Source organism: Eubalaena glacialis, chromosome 13 (assembly GCF_028564815.1).
Source record: "Eubalaena glacialis isolate mEubGla1 chromosome 13, mEubGla1.1.hap2.+ XY, whole genome shotgun sequence".
NCBI lineage: Eukaryota > Metazoa > Chordata > Mammalia > Artiodactyla > Balaenidae > Eubalaena > Eubalaena glacialis.
Genome location: NC_083728.1, coordinates 28,215,652 through 28,233,761, shown reverse-complemented (window position 1 = coordinate 28,233,761; position 18,110 = coordinate 28,215,652). Strand labels below are relative to the sequence as shown.

Below are 18,110 nucleotides of genomic sequence, written 5' to 3'. Positions count from 1 at the left end.
ACCCATTCACCTGTCAATGGGCATTTAGATTGTTTCCATGACCTGGCTATTGTAAATAGTGCTGCAATGAATATTGGGGTGCATGTGTCTTTTTGAATTATGGTTTTCTCTGGGTATATGCCCAGGAGTGGGATTGCTGGCTCACAAGGTAATTCTATTTTTAGTTTTTTAAGGAACCTCCATACTGTTCTCCATAGTGGCTGTATCAATTGACATTCCCACCAACAGTGCAAGAGGGTTCCCTTTTCTCCACACCCTCTCCAGCATTTGTTGTTTGTAGATTTTCTGATGATGCCCATTCTAACTAGAGTGAGGTGATACCTCATTGTAGTTTTGATTTGCATTTCTCTAATAATTAATGATGTTGACCAGCTTTTCATGTGCTTCTTGTCTATCTGTATGTCTTCTTTGGAGAAATGTCTATTTAGGTCTTCAACCTATTTTTGGATTGGGTTGTTTGTTTTTTTAATATTGAGGTGCATGAGCTGTTTATATATTTTGGAGATTAATCCTTTGTCTGTTGATTCATTTGCAAATAATTTCTCCCATTCTGAGGGTTGTCTTTTCGTCTTGTTTCCTTTGCTTTGCAAAAGCTTTTAAGTTTCAGTAGGTCCCACTTGTTTATTTTTGTTTTTATTTCCATTACTCTAGGAGGTGGACCAAAAAAGATCTTGCTGTGATTTATGTCAAAGAGTGTTATCCCTATGTCTTCCTCTAAGAGTTTTATAGTGTCTGGTCTTACATTTAGGTCTCTAATCCATTTTGAGTTTATTTTTGTGTATGGTGTTAGGGAGTGTTCTAATTTTATTTTTTTACCTGTAGCTGTCCAGTTTTCCCAGCACTACTTATTGAAGAGACTGTCTTTTCTCCATTGTATATCCTTGCCTCCTTTGTTATAAATTAGTTGACCATAGGTGTGTGGGTTTTTTCTCTGGGCTTTCTATCCTGTTCCATTGATCTATATTTCTGTTTTTGTGCCAGTAACATTTCTTCAGTGGTCTCTTGGTTATTTAGTAACATATTGTTTAGTCTCCATGTGTTTGTGTTTTTTACGTTTTTTTCCCGTGTAATTGATTCCTAATCTCATAGTATTGTGGTCAGAAAAGATGCTTGATATGATTTCAATTTTCTTAAATTTACTGAGGCTTGATTTGTTATTCAAGATGTGATCTTTCCTGGAGAATGTTCCGTGTGCACTTGAGAAGAAAGTGTAATCTGCTGTTTTTGGATGTAATGTCCTATAAATATCAATTAAATCTATCTGGTCTATTGGGTTATTTAAAGCTTGTGTTTACTTAGTAATTTTCTGTTTGGATGATATGTCCATTGGTGTAAGTGAGGTGTTAAAGTCCCCCACTATTATTGTGTTACTGTTCATTTCCTCTTTATAGCTGTTAGCAGTTGCCTTATGTATTGAGGTGCTCCTATTTTGGGAGCACATATATTTATAATTGTTATATCTTCTTCTTGGATTGATCCCTTGATCATTATGTAGTGTACCTCCTTGTCTCTTGTAACATTCTTTATTTTAAAGTCTATTTTATCTGATACGAGTATTGCTACTCCAGCTTTCTTTTGATTTCCATTTGCACAGAATATCTTTTTCCATCCCCTCACTTTCAGTCTGTATGTGTCCCTAGGTCTGAAGTGTGTCTCTTGTAGACAGCATATATATGGGTCTTGTTTTTGTATCCATTCAGTGAACCTGTTCTTTTGGTTGGAGCATTTAATCCATTCACGTTTAAGGTAATTATTGATATGTATGTTCCTATTAACATTTTCTTAATTGTTTTGGGTTTGGTTTTGTAGGTCCTTTTCTTCTCTTTTGTTTCCCACTTAGAGAAGTTCCTTTAGCGTTTTGTTGTAGAGCTGGTTTGGTGGTGCTGAATTCTCTTAGCTTTTGCTTGTCTCTAAAGCTTTTGATTTGTCCGTCGAATCTGAATGAGATCCTTGCCGAGTAGAGTAATCTTGGTTTTAGGTTCTTCCCTTTCATCACTTTAAATATGTCATGCCACTCCTTTCTGGCTTGTAGAGTTTCTGCTGAGAAATCAGCTGTTAACCTTCTGGGAGTTCCCTTATATGTTATTTGTCGTTTTTCCCTTGCTGCTTTCAATAATTTTTCTTTGTCTTTAATTTTTGCCAATTTGATTACTATGTGTCTTGGTGTGTTTCTCCTTGGGTTTATACTGTATGGGACTCTGCACTTCTTCGACTTGGGTGGCTATTTCCTTTCCCATGTTAGGGAAGTTTTCAACTGTAATCTCTTCAAATATTTTCTCATGTCCTTTCTCTCTCTCTTCTCATTCTGTGACCCCTATAATGCGAATGTTGTTTCATTTAATGTTGTCCCAGAGGTCTCTTAGGCTGTCTTCATTTCTTTTCATTGTTTTCTCTTCATTCTGTTCCGCAGCAGTGAATTCCATCATTCAGTCTTCCAGGTCACTTATTCGTTCTTCTGCCTCAGTTATTCTGCTATTGATTCCTTCTAGTGTAGTTTTCATTTCAGTTATTGTATTGTTCATCTCTGTTTGTTCTTTAATTTTTCTAGGTGTTTGTTAAACATTTCTTACATCTTCTCAATCTTTGCCTCCGTTCTTTTTCCAAGCTCCTGTATCATCTTCACTATCATTATTCTGAATTCTTTTTCTGGAAGGTTGCCTATCTCCACTTCATTTAGTTGTTTTTCTGGGTTTTTATTTTGTTCCTTCATCTCCTACATAGCCCTCTGCTTTTTCAGCTTCTCTATCTTTCTGTGAATGTGGTTTTTGTTCCACAGGGTGCAGGATTGTAGTTCTTCTTGCTTCTGCTCTCTGCTCTCTGGTGGATGAGGCTATCTAAGAGGCTTGAGCAATTTTCCTAATGGGAGGGATTGGTGGTGGGTAGAGCTGGCTGTTGCTCTGGTGGGCAGAGCTCAGTAAAACTTTAATCCACTTGTCTACTGATGGGTGTGGTTGGGTTCCCTCCCTGTTGGTTGTTGAGCCTGAGGTGACCCAACACTGGAGCCTACCTGGACTCTTGGTGGAGCTAATGGCGGACTCTGGGAGGTCTCACGCCAAGGACTGCTTCCCAGGTTTCTGCTACCACTGTCCTTGTCCTCACAGTGAGACACAGCCACCCCCCACCTCTGTAGGAGAGCCTCCAACACTAGCAGGTAGGTCTGGTTCAGTCTCCTATGGGGTCACTGCTCCTTCCCCTGGGTCCCAATGCACATACTACTTTGTGTGTGCCCTCCAAGAGTGGAGTCTCTATTTCCCCCAGTCCTGTCAAAGTCCTGCCATCAAATCCCCCTAGGCTTCAAAATCTGATTCTCCAGGAATTCCTCCTCTCATTGCCAGACCCCCAGGTTTGGAAGCCTGACATGGGCCTCAGAACCTTCACTCCAGTGGATGGACTTCTGTGGTATTAGTGTTCTCCAGTTTGTGAGTCCCCCACCCAACAGTTATGGGATTTGGTTTTATTGTGATTGCACCCATCCTACCATCTCATTGTGGCCTCTCCTTTGTCTTTGGATGTGGGGTATCTTTTTTGGTGAGTTCCAGTGTCTTCCTGTCAATGATTGTTCAGCAGTTCGTTGTGATTCCGGTGCTCTTGCAAGAAGAGATGAGTGCACATCCTTCTGTTCTGCCATCTGGAACCAATGTCTCACACCCATTATTTCTTAAAAATTTTTCTCTTCCTCATATTTTGTTTCTCCTACTTCTGGCATTTCAATTGCATAAATACCTCATAATTTGGTATCATCTAACAGGTCTATGAGCTTGTTCATGTTTAAAAATATTTTTCTTTCTGTTTTTTCACCTTGGATAATTTCTATTGATCTATCATCTTCAAGTTCACTTCTCTTTCCCTATTATATTTATAAAGCTGTTAGGTTATTTAGGACATTTTTTAATTTCATAAATTGAAGTATTAATTCTAATATTCCATTTGGTTTTTATTTGATAGTTTCTAATTTTTTGTGTTGAGACTTCCCATTTTGTGGCTGAGGTTTTCATTCATTGAAAGCATATTTTGCTTTGCTTTCTTGTGATTAGTTATAATAATTGCTTCAAACTCCTTGTTTTTTAGTCCTAATGTCTAGTTTTCTCATGGCTTGTTCCAGCTGATTTTATTTTCTCTTGAGAATGTGTTGTATTTTTAAAATTCTTCATAAGCTGGGCAATTTTGGATTGTCTTATGCACAGTATGGTATTAAATTGTGGAGATTTTGCATTCTGTTACTTTTAATTTTTCTCCAGTGAGTAATTTTTCTTTATTTTAGCAGTAATTTTCCTGGCTGGATTTGAGCTGCAAACTGTTTCTTGTGCAGTAGCTCTAGTCTCTTTTCTTTTTTTTCATTTCTCTCCCCACTTTCCTCTCTCTTTCTAGCTGAGCTATTCTGAGTTTGTTTCATGCATGGATGGTTCAAGGATCCATCAAACAGAGTTTGGGGATTTCCCTTTCTGGCCATTTCTATCACAGGATTTGACCCCTCACATCAGCATTCATTGTTTTCTGGCTTTATTTTTCTCATTACACATACCAGAAAGACTGTGAGTTTTCCCACATGCATTCTTGTCACCACCATGCATACCACATGGTTTCACTTAGCCCCAGGCTAAAAACCGCAGAGCTAGAGACTTGTATAAATCCATGACGTCCCTCTTCCAACAAGCATGAGCTCCTAACCAGAATCTTTCTACCATTATTCAGTTCAGTATGTTCAGACAGTTTATTTTTGTAATATGTTCAGATTTTATGGTTGTTTTCTCTGAGGATAGGGTCTTTGTCATGTCTGGAAGTAGAATACCTTTAATTATTCTGTCTCTCTCTCTCTCTCTATATATATATATATATTTTAAGAGTATTTTCCTTCCAATGTTTACACATTTTTCTTGGTCTTTTTTTTTTTTCTTTCCCTCTTTGGCCATGCTGTGCAGCATGCGGGATCTTAGTTCCCTGACCAGGGATCAAATTGAACCTGTGCCCCCTGCAATACAAGTGTGGAGTCTTAACCACTGGACCACCAGGGAAGTCCCTGTGTCTGTATAGTCTACATACACATTATTCTATATAAAAGATACATAGCACTCCACAGTATGTATCCCTCTTCTTTCCTTTCTTTGTTCTTCCTTCTCTTTCCTATCTTTTTCTTGCCTTTTTGACTTCATCTCTTCCTGATTTTGCTGTTTATTAAGTTAATTAGGTACATAGTTTAGAGATTCAAGTGGTTTTTAAAATTGTCAATAAAGAGAGTTTCATCCAAGTCTTTTATATCTCATACTGCCTACTCAGAGTCAACTGCATTCATATCTTTTATCTGATTTTTTTGGGGTAATTTACCTCTATGTGCCCAAATAATATGATTCCAAAAAATTATTGCTATAATCTTCTCTTTTGATTTTCCTTTCTTGAGAATTAGTGCCTTAAAAATACTTTTTAAGAATTATCTTTTTAGTTTTGTTTCTAGATAGATGAAAGTATGTGTGTGCATGTTCAATCTGTCATCTTTATGTGGAAGTCTCCATTATATACATAAGAAAAAATACATATATATGATTATATATATTTTGTATATCCCCAGTTAATATGAATAGAATAAAGCATTGAGAAATAGACACAGATATATGTGGTCACCTGATTTTTTACAAGAGTGGAAAGGCAATTTGGAGGAGAAAGAATTTTTAACAAATGATTCTGGAACAAATGGATATTCATATGCAAACGCTCCCTTAGATCCACCTCATACTGTATATAAAAATTAACTCCAAATGGACCATAGACCTAAATATAAAACCTAAAACTATAAAACTTCTAAATGAAAACATATGAGAAAATCTTTGTGAATCTGAGCTAGGCAAAAATTTCTTAGATTCAACAGCCAAAGCATAATCCATAAGAGAAAAAAATTATCAATTAGATTTCATCAGGACAAAAAGCCTCCTCTTTGAAAGATACTCTTAAGAGAATGAGATGACAAGCAACAGACTGGGAGAAAAATATTTGCAAATCACATATCTGATAGAGAACTTATAGACAGAATACATAACGAGCTCCCAAATAATATTTTTAATCTATAAAAGAACTACAAATAACAATATAAAATTACCCAAGTATAAAATGGGCAAAGGATCTGAATAGATACTTCACTAAAGAAGAATTACAGTGGTAAATAAAACAGGAAAAGAATCTCATTATCATTTCTCATTAGGGAAATGCAAATTACAACCATAATGAGTTACTACTACATGCCTACTGGAATGTCTAAAATTAAAAAGATTGATCATATCAGGATATAGAACCACTGAAAATCTCATACACTATTTGTGACATCTAAAATGGTACAGTCACTTTGGAAAAATAGTTTGGCAGTTTCTTAACAATTAAACAAACTCTTATCATTTGCCCCAGCCAATATATTCCTAGTTATTTACCCAAGAAAAAGAAAAGCTTATGTACATGAATGTTTACCACACCTTAATTTATAATAATAACATAATAATTTATAATAGTAAAAAAATGTAAACAACCCTAATGTCCATCAACAGGTGAATGGAGAAATAAATTTAGTATTTAGTAATAAAAAGGAATGGATTATCAATATGTGCCACAGCATGGGTGAATCTAAGAATAATTATAATGAGTTAGAGAAACCATATTAAAAAAAATATATAGGGCTTCCCTGGTGGCACAGTGGTTAAGAATCTGCCTGCCAATGCAGGGGACACGGGTTCGAGCCCTGGTCCAGGAAGATCCCACATGTCGCAGAGCAACTAAGCCGGTGTGCCACAACTACTGAGACTGTGTGCCACAACTACTGAAGCCCGCACGTCTAGAGTCCATGCTCTGCAACAAGAGAAGCCACCTCAATGAGAAGCCCGTGCACCACAACGAAGAATAGCCCTTGCTCGCAGTAACTAGAGAAAGCCCGTGCACAGCAACAAAACCCAACGCAGCCAAAATAAATAAATAAATAAACAAATTAATTAATTAATTAAAAAAAGAATACATACTGTACAACTCTATTTATATACAATTCTGGAAAATGCGAGCTAATCTGTAATGACAGAAAGAAGATCAGTGGTTCACTGGATGGAAGGTAGGGGAGGTCAGGAGAGAAGAATTACAAAGGGGCAGGGAGAAGCTTTTTAAAGTGATGGGTATGTTCATTATCTTGATGATAATGATGGTTTCACAGATGTATACATATGTCATACTTATAAATTTGTGAACTTTAAATAAGTGCAGTTTATTGTATGTCAATTATATTTTAACAAGGCTCTTTTTTTTTTTTTTTAAACAAGGCTCTTTTTAAAAAAAGCAGACCACCACCATTACCAGTGGCAACAAGAAACAGAACTTAGTGCACTAAGATTTTTCTGAGAGGCATCTTCAATGTCTGTTTTCTAAAAGACTTACATTATTGTACAGTCAGGTCAGCCTTCTCCTTAATTTTGTTTCCATTTATTATATTTTCCTTAACCAGCCCTTTTAGTGTATATGCTTTTTGTTGTTAATTTGAAACTGTTTTATTTATTTGACCTCAGATATATATTTCTTATCTCCAAGAAAAACGTCTCTAATATAGCTTGTGGTACATACATTGTGCCCAGTAAATAGTCCATTTTTAAAATAACAAAGTGAGAGAGTGGCATGGACATATATACACTACCAAACGTAAAATAGATAGCTAGTGGGAAGCAGCCGCATAGCACAGGGAGATCAGCTCGGTGGTTTGTGACCACCTAGAGGGGAGGGATAGGGAGGGTGGGAGGGAGGGAGACACAAGAGGGAAGAGATATGGGAACATATGTATATGTATAACTGATTCACTTTGTTATAAAGCAGAAACTAACACACCATTGTAAAGCAATTATACTCCAATAAAGGTGTTTAAAAAAATAACATTTCTAGGACTATGATAGATAAGATTTCAGTAAAAAAATAACATTCTAAATAAATGGTGGCCCAATATTTCAAAAAGTGTTCAGCTGGTTGGGATGTTTTCTTTTTTTACCCTTCTTTTTGGAACTTGTCCCATTATTCTTTGCTGAAATATTTCAAGGTAAATTATAAACATTATGATATTCCATTTCTATATATCCTAGTAAATATTTTTTGAAAAATGTTATTTTCCAACATAATATTATCACACTTAACAAAATTAATAAAATTTCCATTATATTTAACAGTTACTATTCAGTCTATTTTCAAATATCTCTAATGTCCTAATGTGTTTTTCTTTTTTTAACAGCTGATTTGTTCAAACTAAAATTCACTCCAGGACCAGTAAATTTGAAGCTTTCTTTTAACATTGCATTTGCTTGACACAGGTGTGTCAAGAAGTGTGGTTGGGAAAACTTGCCTCTTCATTGAAGTGACTTTTTTTTTTTTTTTACTTTTTATCTTTTTTGGCTGCACCACGTGGCTTGGGGGCTCTTAGTTCCCCAACCAGAGATTTAACCCAGGCCCTCGGCAGTGAAAGTGCTGAGTCCTAACCACTTGACCGCCAGGGAATTCCCTGAAGTGATTTTTAATTTCGGAAGATATTGTGTACTTACACTTTTTTAAGAATTGCCTACACAGGGTAAAAACTATAATAGTCTCTAATTCCTTTTGAATTTTTAAGGTTCTGCTTGATACTAGAGAATTCTTTGGTCAATATTTTGAAGTCTCTAGATGTATATGGAACTTAGTGAACAATTACAGAAGTGTGATTGTTCATCATTTCCTGGGAGCTATCTTGAAGTTTTGGAATTTGGAATATTAGGACAGCTAGAAAGAAAATTTGCTTTGTCCACTAGGTGGTACTTGAAATCCAGAATACCTGAATTTAACACTTGAATGGAAGACAATGAAAACCGGGGCTAGCCGTTCACAGGGCTTATGATTGAAGAAAAGGAGAAAGATGCATGGCTGCAATGGGTTTTTCAAGGGCTGCAGGAATATCAAATGGAGTATTTCAAAGGGGAAAAATATGCCTAATATCTTCTATTGCCTCTTGGTCTGATATGATGGGAATAGATTAAGAACACACTTTTGACTAACCTGAAAGTTTATCCATAATTTATGAGGTATATCAATTTTATTGCTCCAAACATTTTTAATTATCTGTAACTATTGTTTTATACCTAAAATAATCAGGAGTAAGTCTAAATGAGGTAAGTATTTTGTTGAGCTTTTCCCTACATACTTAGTTTTCTCTGAATGGATGCATTTTCAAAATAACCTTTTTACACTAAAATTATTTTTATAGAAAAAATTTTTCCTCATTTTTCCAGACATCTGAAGGTGTATGTGGTCCTTCTGGGAACATAAGCTTTCCTCACTTGGTAACTGGCTGTAATTTGGCTTAGAGATAACTTTGATCTCTCTGGAGTGTCTTATCAAAGAGTGAAATGTATCTCTGGTTTAGATTTTAAAACCTTGAAAAACTCTCAAGAAAAATCCCTGAAACTGAGTTATCACACGTTTTATTTTCTGGGCTAGAAGATATCAGTTGTCCTCTGTGAATAGAGTCTCAGTTCAGGTTTGGAAGCTTGTTGGAAAAGTATTTTCCTTTCTGACAGTACATGCCTTTTTACTATCACTTGGCCAAGTCATGAAATTTTTCTAGATCATTGTAAGGAGTGCTGACATCTTGGTATGATATTGAATATTGTATTAGTTTCCTATTGCTGCTGCTACATATTACCAAAAAATTTAGTGGCTTAAAGCAACAGAAATTTATCATCTTATAGTTTTGAAGGTTATAAATCCAAAATGAGTCTCACTGGGTTTAAAAGCAAGATGTCAGCAGGGCTGTATTCCCTTTGGAAGTCCTAGGGGAAAATCTTTCCTTGTCTTTTCCAGCTTCTAAGGGATTGAATTTTTTGGTACATGGACACTTCCTCCATCTTCAAAGCTAGCCAGGTAACCTTGTCAAACTTTCCCTGATACTGACTCTCCTACCTCCCCAATGATCCTTGTTATTGCATTGGACCCATCCAGATAATCTAAAACAATCCCCTTATTTTAAGGTCAGCTGATTAGCAACCATAATACCATCTACAGCCTTGATTCTCTCTTGCCATGTAACATCACATACTCACAGGTTCTACGTATTAGAATGTGAACATCTTTGGGGGACCATTATTTCACCTACCACAAATATTAACACACTTTGTTTTTCTACCTTTAGAACTGGCTCAAAATTGTACATATAATTTATTTGTTTTTACTGTTGTAAATTTTTTATTGTTGAGGAAGGAAAAGAAAAATACTTAACTGACCTCAACTTCGGTTTAGATGTATAGAGGCTGAAACATGAAGGCATCTGGCATGTCACTTGTTGATTGACAGGTCTGCTTTCTTCATGTTTAACTAGAGTCCAAAATACAAGAGTATTTAGACCAACTGGCCTTGGGCACAGTGTACCCTTCATGGACCTGTATGTGATTTTTCTCTTCAAGTCATACCATAAACAGAGTCAATCTGAGTCACCCAAGACTCTTTGAGCTTAACTTAAAAAAATCACTTTGAGGTTTTCAACCCTTAGTTATTACTGGAGACCTGTTCTGACCATCTCTAAGACTAATCTGCTGAAACCAGATTCACTAAGTATGAATTAACCATTTATTTCTCATTACTAACATATGATCTTTCTCTTTACTCTGGCAGTTTTCATCAACCAGAAACAGTAAGTATGAGGCAGACATGGGAAGACACACACACACACACACACACACACACACACACACACAGACTTCATCTCATCTGGCAAAAATTCTCATTTTGTTATGCTATGGGATGGTGAATCAAGGCCACAGGTGCTACCTCTTCTATTTTAGATCCACCTATCATGGTATTACTTAACTATCAAAAAATAACAAAAGCAAATAAAACCTCTGATTCATTTTGATTTTATAAAATAATCTGAAACACACTGCAGCAGGGAGACAAGACCATGACATTGTTTATTTCAAAAAGTTTAATTTTTTAATTGCTTTGGAAAAAAGGAGAGCAATAGTTAAATGGCATACTTAAAGCTAATTTGCTTACATCTTTAGTGTTTAAGCAAATACAATTTATAAGCTAATATTATTTCTCACCCTAGACATTTTTATATTTTTGTGTAGTGTTTTACAATTATTGTCCAAACACAAAAATAGAGGTCTAAACATACTTTTCATAAAGTATAAGACACATTCCTAGAATACTTTGGTCTCAGGAACACAGTGGAATGAGAAAGAACAGTAATGGATAGCAGATTGCAACCCTAAGTGGGTCCCTCAATCTTAACCTAACAAATCCATTTTGTGAGACAATTTATGGATAAAAACCAGATTCTCTTAAAAGAATATTATATTTCTGAATTTATATCAACCTGCTGAATGAGGTGCTTACATGTTTTGTTACTATAATAGGTCATTTGTCATTTTCTTATTGATTTGTAAACATTCTTTATATATTATGGATATTAATCCTTTCATGGTATATAATGCATTTACAAATTTTATTGAACTTTGATTGTCTTTAAATTCCATACTGGCTTGCACCTTCTCCTGCATGCATTTTGTTATAAAGTTGTTATGCATTTTATATAGTCAAATCTGTCACTCATCATTTTTAATAATTCTTTTCTGTCTTCAGCATTAGCTTTATTTCCTTTGAAGTCATTTATTCTTATCATTTATTTAAGTCTTTCTCTTTTATAGTGTTTATTTTCCTGAAACTATCTGGGGATATATATTTAGGCATAAAGGTAGATTAGTAAAGGCAGCTCATATGGGGTTCCTCTGCACTGGTGTATGTCTGTTTCGCCAACAGGTCTCTTTTTTGAATTGGAGCGATGAATGTAGACTTTACAAGTATGAGGGTGTGTGTGCTCAGGGAGTGTTGATTAGCAGGATTTATTTTAAACTGAGTGGATGAAAAGCAAGTTAGCTCACTTTGCTTCATCTTACCTCTTACCCAGCTGTCAAAATAAATTACTTTTGGAGAAGAATATTTAGAAGGTTAAACACCAAAATGTTCACAGAGAGGTGAGATTATGGGTGGTTTCTGTTTTCTCTTTTTGTTTACCTGTATATCTAATTTTTCTAGCATGAAATGTTAATTCAACTTCCTCTCATCCCTAAATAAAGAACAACAGAAGAATCTTGCTTGACTCCCCCAGTCTTTGTAAGAGGAAATTAGTAATCTTATTTCTTGCCTGGATCAGTCTGTCCAACAGTTTGGAAAGATAACATCTTAAGTAGAATTCAGAGAATATTTCTAAGTAATGAAAACACATTTAAAGTTCATTTATAAGCAAGGTATTAAAAGCAATTTTTACTGCTATGGATCACAGTGGGAGATGCAGTAACAAATATTGATGGGTGATTTTTTTTTAACTGATCATGACTAAAAAGCAACATTTCCATTCCAACATCTAAAAAGCAACATTTCCATTCCAGCCTACTAAAAAGGAAAATCTATTGCTTAGCCACAAAAGACTTTGAAAATGAGGAGATTGTGGGCATCTTGTGCCTATCCAAGATTGCAAAAAGGCTCTCTGATATTAAAGAGTTGACACAGATGAACAGACAAGCAAACAGACTTAGGAATCTATTGAAGTAAGCAGGCGATACTACTTTCAGGAAATAGTAATGTCATCTGTGGAAATCATAAGTATGAATTCTCTCAATACAGGCTTTTCTCTCAATGTAGCTACTCTCTGAGTTATGAGTAGGACATAAAGAGGTGGGTGGGGGGAGGATGCCCAGCCAAGTGCATTACCAATAAATTTTGTGAACAAAACAAAATCTTTTATTTGGATGTATTGTCTTCAATCTTCCAAAGATTGACCCAAAGGAAGCAGCTGGAGAAGTAGGTTAGCACAATGGCTAAGACCTTTACTTCAAGGTTTATGCAGACCTGTGTAGATCCTAGCTCATTCCTTACTAGCTGTGTGACATTGGACACATTACCAATTCCCTAAATGGTGGTTTTACAATTTAAAGAAGAGGTATTAATTCCTACATTATAGTTTTCTTGCAAGGATAACAGTAAGAAATGCATATAAAATGCATTTGTCATCTAGTAGACACACATTAAGAGGTCATGAATGGGACTTCCCTGGCAGCCCAGGGGTTAAGACTCTGTACTTCCAATGGAGGGGGGCAGGTTTGATCCCTGGTTGGGGAATTAAGATCCCAAATGCTGTGTGGCACGGCCAGGTAAAAAAAAAAAAAAGATTATGGAGCTGAGAAATGAGCTGAGACCAAGCAGGATACTGGTGGGGCTAATCTGGAGGGGCCACTGGTCAATTCTCATTCCTCGTGTTGACATATCAGCAATATTTGACACTCTTTCCTCCTTGACAAACTTAATTCCCTCTGGTTACTAGTAAACATAGTAAGCTATATACAATACTTATTTCTAACCCTAATCCTAACCCTGTGTTATGAGACTAGTTTAATCATCATCAACAAATATTTACATAGCCTTCACAAATTCCAAAATTCTTCCAGGTACTGTCATAGAAAGATATTTGGATGGGCCCTAATTACTATAAATTCAAGGTTCTGGTGTCCACAAATTGTAAACAAGGTCAACAGCATTCTTTGGGAAATGTCTAAATTGACTTTATTACTGTCTTTGGGTTTTTTTTTTTTTTTTTTTTGGTTGCATTGGGTCTTCATTTCTGTGTGCGGGCTTTCTCTATTTACAGCGAGTGGGGCTACTCTTCATTGCGGTGCCAGGCTTCTCATTGTGGTGGCTTCTCTTGTTGTGGAGCATGGGCTTTAAGTATGCAGGCTTCAGTAGTTGCAGCACGCAAGCTCAGTAGTTGTGGCACGAGGGCCCAAGAGCATGTGGGCTTCAGTAGTTGCGGTGTGTGGGCTCAGTAGTTGCAGTGAGCAGTCTCTAGGGTGTGTGGATTTCAGTAGTTCTGGCACATGGGCTCAGTTGCTCCGTGACATGTGAGATCTTCCTGGACCAGGGATCAAACCCGTGTCCCCTGCATTGGCAGGCAGATTCTTAACCACTGCAACACCAGGGAAGTCCCTGTCTTGGGGGTATTTTATTTAGCAATAATTTTTTCAGTACTTTGAAATCATCCTGTAATTATATACTGAGAATATAGTGTGAGTTTTGTGCCGTGTGTTAAGATCTCCAAACTGAATTAGACCAGTGGCCTGCCTTTAAGGGGCTCATAGATTATTGCAAATAATTAGAACATGACATGGTGTGACCACCAACAAAAATATTTACAAGATGCAGTGGTGGCACAAAGAAGAGAGTTTGCAGCTCTATTTAGTTGGGTTAGGGAAACTTTCACAGTTGTGGAGATAATTAAACTTGTTTTTGAAGGAAAATTAGGAGCTCAACAGGGCCAATTAGGTAGATGGGATGGGGGGTGTAATATTTGTATAGAGGGATTTAAATGTGCAAAGAAACATGTTATGGAAGTAAGTTGGGTAGCAGCACCCACACTAATTTGGCAGAAATAAAAGTGGTTCCATAAAAAAACCCAGGAGAGGTGAATGGGGACCAGTTCATAATAAATTGGACACTGTGCTAAAGAGATTTGATCTTTTGAAAGATTTTAGTTGTGGAATTGAGCTTTACTGGATGGGTAAGACTTTATGGGAAACTCTGAAATAACATCAATTTATCTAGCCAAACCTAAAAGCAATCTTTCTCTTAGAGGATTTTCTGGAAGTCTCATACATTAAAAAAATGATTATTGGATGTGCTTATGTGTTTACATGGATTAGTTGATGATTCAGTTATTCTTCCAAATGGATTACCTTTGTGAGTGAAAGGTGGCACTAGCTGGATCGGATATTGGAAAAGTAGGAACAAATTAAGACAGTCCCACACAAACCAGGATACATGGCCAACCAACCTTGACCCAAGTGGGTTGATGGCCCAGGTGGAGAAATCATTGTTCCTGCTCTTTGGGGGCTCATATCCTGAGGAAGGAGGAGTAAGTGTGATGTGATCAAATGTTCTGTGACTGTTAACTCCATATTTGGGAATGAAAGTGGGGGTGGACTTGGATTTCCTGTCCTTCCATGTGGGTTAAAATGAGAGCTCAGAACCCTGCTAGCACCCAAAACTCTGTCTCATCTTGAAAGACTCTTTGTGACTGTGTGACACAGGTCACTGGACAAAGAAATTCTGCTGCCTATTTGTCTTGGGAAGTCTGTAAACATGAAGCTGTTTCTGGTTCTCATTATTCTGCTGTTTGAGGTATCCAAAGGTAACGTGTCCAAATGTACCATGAAATTCTAGGAAATATTACTATTCACAGGAATGGGGGCAGGGCCTTCAAGATTATTGATATCTTGCTGGTATCATCAAAAGTACTCACTGTCGTCGGACCCTGACTTGAGTCTGTGTCTTAGAAGACAACATCCAGGGAGGTAAGAAATCAGGGTTGTACTATCAGAAGTCCTCTCCAAAGGCAGGAAGGAATCCATCATCTAGAATTACCTTTACAATGTTGAACATAGTTTTCACCCAGGAATCTGGCCATCTCTTTTTCCATTTTCCAAATTCATTTTCAGCCTACACTATAACAGTAATGTGAATAGTACAAGCTTTGGAGTCATGTAGATGTGAGGTTAAAATATGTCCTCATCATTGGCTAGTTGTATGAAATGAGTTAATTATTCCCTTTGAAAATCAGTTTTCTCATCTGTCAGGTGAGTATAATGACTCAATTTCATAATGATTTTATTTCATGTGAGGATTACATGAGCTTACAAATGTGAAGCACCAAATTCATGGTGGGAGCTCTGTCAGTGAGAGTTCCCTTCTTCTTTGCTATTGTAGGAAGGTAGGTTGTCTTTTTGTGGTCTTAAAAATATCTTTTTGTAAATAGAGCTGCAGGGAACATTGTGGTACGTGACTCTTTTTGAATTATGGTTTTCTTAAGGTATATGCCCAGTAGTGGGATTGCTGGGTCGTATGGTAGTTCTATTTTTAGTTTTTTAAGGAACCTCCATACTGTTCTCCATAGTGGCTGTATCAATTTACATTCCCACCAACAGTGTAAGAGGGTTCTCTTTTCTCCACACCCTCTCCAGCATTTATTGTTTGTAGATTTTTTGATGATGGCCATTCTGACTGGTGTGAGATGATATCTCATTGTAGTTTTGATTTGCATTTCTCTAATGTTCATTGCAGCTCTATTTACAATAGCCAGGACATGGAAGCAACCTAAGTGTCCATTGACAGATGAATGGATAAAGAAGATGTAGCACATATATACAATGGAATATTACTCAGCCATAAAAAGAAACGAAATTGAGTTATATGTAGTGAGGTGGATGGACCTAGAGTCTGTCATACAGAGTAAAGTAAGTCAGAAAGAGAAAAACAAATACAGTATGCTAACACATATATATGGAATCTAAAAAAAAAAAAAAAAGGTCATGAAGAACCTAGGGGCAAGACGGGAATAAAGACGCAGACCTACTAGAGAATGGACTTGAGGACATGGTTATGGGGAAGGGTAAGCTGGGACAAAGTGAGAGAGTGGCATGGACACATATACACTACCAAATGTAAAATAGATAGCTAGTGGGAAGCAGCTGCATAGCACAGGGAGATCAGCTCGGTGCTTTGTGACCACCTAGAGGGGTGGGATAGGGAGAGTGGGAGGGAGGGAGACGCAAGAGGGAAGAGATATGGAGATATATGTATATGTATAGCTGATTCACTTTGTTATAAAGCAGAAACTAACACACCATTGTAAAGCAATTATACTCCAGTAAAGATGTTAAAAAATATATCTTTTTAACCTTTAAAGATGCTCCTTGGTTCTGGAATTTAGAATAGGGAGAACCATGTCTTTGTTCTTCATCTTTATTCTGTGGGCTTGTCCACATTTGTGTACAAGGGTAAAGAAAGAATTGGAAAAGCAGATTTAGGACCTCAATGCAATGCTCTGAATAGGTAACATATTGAATGTCTGGGAAGACAGGCATACATGGAATTGAGTTTGATTCCTGGACAACACATTTATCTGAGATCAAAAGGAGGATGGAGAGAGAGAGAGAGAAAGAGAGAGAGAGAGAGAGAGGGAAAGAGAGAGAGAGAGAGAAGAGATGGAAGAGTCAGGTTGTGAAAAAATCATAGAGGATGAATGAGGGAAGTTTTCAACAGCAATAAATGCTGAGACCCCTGAGGTATTGGCAAAGGGAGTTTTCTGCTGTCCATGTCAGTGAGTGTGAAACCCAATTACACTGTTAACTTTAAACGTTCTATCTGTGATGTTCTTTTAAAAGTTAATTTGGCTTTGAATTGTGCCATGGTGACAAGTTGGTACTCTCTGGGGACACTGGACTGTGGTAGGGCTGACAGGATGTTGACTTTGGATATTGGCTAGGAACCTGGGGTTTTGGATGTCTTAATTTGGGACGATTTTCAAGGAGGAGGCTCTGAGTTTTCTCTTAGCATAAGGTTCACTTTGGGACCACAGGAGGTCATAGCTTGTGGGGAACCACATAACTTCTTCTCTGCCTCAGGAACTAATCTTGTTCATTGCTGTTTCCTGTGCATAGATGCAGCACGACACAGAAAATGCTTTAGTAACATATCAGGTTACTGCAGGAAGAAATGCAAACTGGGAGAAACATATGAAATAGCATGTGTAAATGGAAAATTATGTTGTATTAATGACGAAAAGAGACAATATCAACAAGTCACAGAGCCACCTGAACCTTCAAGGAAGCCTGATTTGAAGTTGGACTATGTTATCTTACCCACTGTCACACTTAGCACAATTCCACTATAAATCAAGCACTTGTTCCACTGGTCTCCACTCTTCTTAAACCAAAAGTGCCACCTAATCCAACAGGCAAGGGCAAAAGATTTATCTACTTTTGTGAACTTGATTCTCTGCATAATAAAGTCCTATGCTTTTCCCTGGATTTATTTGTTAATGTATTCACTCATTTTTTAACACTTCAAACATAAATGAATATTTTTCATGTTCCAAGCATTATAGTAGCAACATGGGTGATACAGATATGAAGTGAACACATTAGTAGAGGTGGCAGTTAGCCCCTCTATTTTCTATTTGAGGTAATATTTCATAGCATTTCATGTTACTCCTCTTTTTAATGAAGCTTCTTAGGTCTAAGCAGATCTGAATG

General features: G+C 36.8%; 1 protein-coding gene across 1 annotated transcript; it reads left to right on the top strand.

Annotated features, from left to right (window-relative positions):
- Positions 1-15,159: 15,159 nt before the first annotated feature.
- On the top strand, positions 15,160-17,749 carry DEFB128 (defensin beta 128). The gene is made up of 2 exons (XM_061209923.1): positions 15,160-15,208; positions 17,517-17,749. Exons 1-2 carry the CDS (start codon positions 15,160-15,162, stop codon positions 17,747-17,749), a joined length of 282 nt encoding a protein of 93 aa, XP_061065906.1.
- The last annotated feature ends 361 nt before the right edge of the window (positions 17,750-18,110 follow it).

Coding starts and splice junctions, on each gene's coding strand:
- DEFB128 (XM_061209923.1), top strand. CDS start 15,160: ATGAAGCTGTTTCTGGTTCTCATTATTCTGCTGTTTGAGGTATCCAAA. Junction 15,209..17,516: donor GCTGTTTGAGGTATCCAAAG/GTAACGTGTCCA, acceptor TCCTGTGCATAG/ATGCAGCACGACACAGAAAA.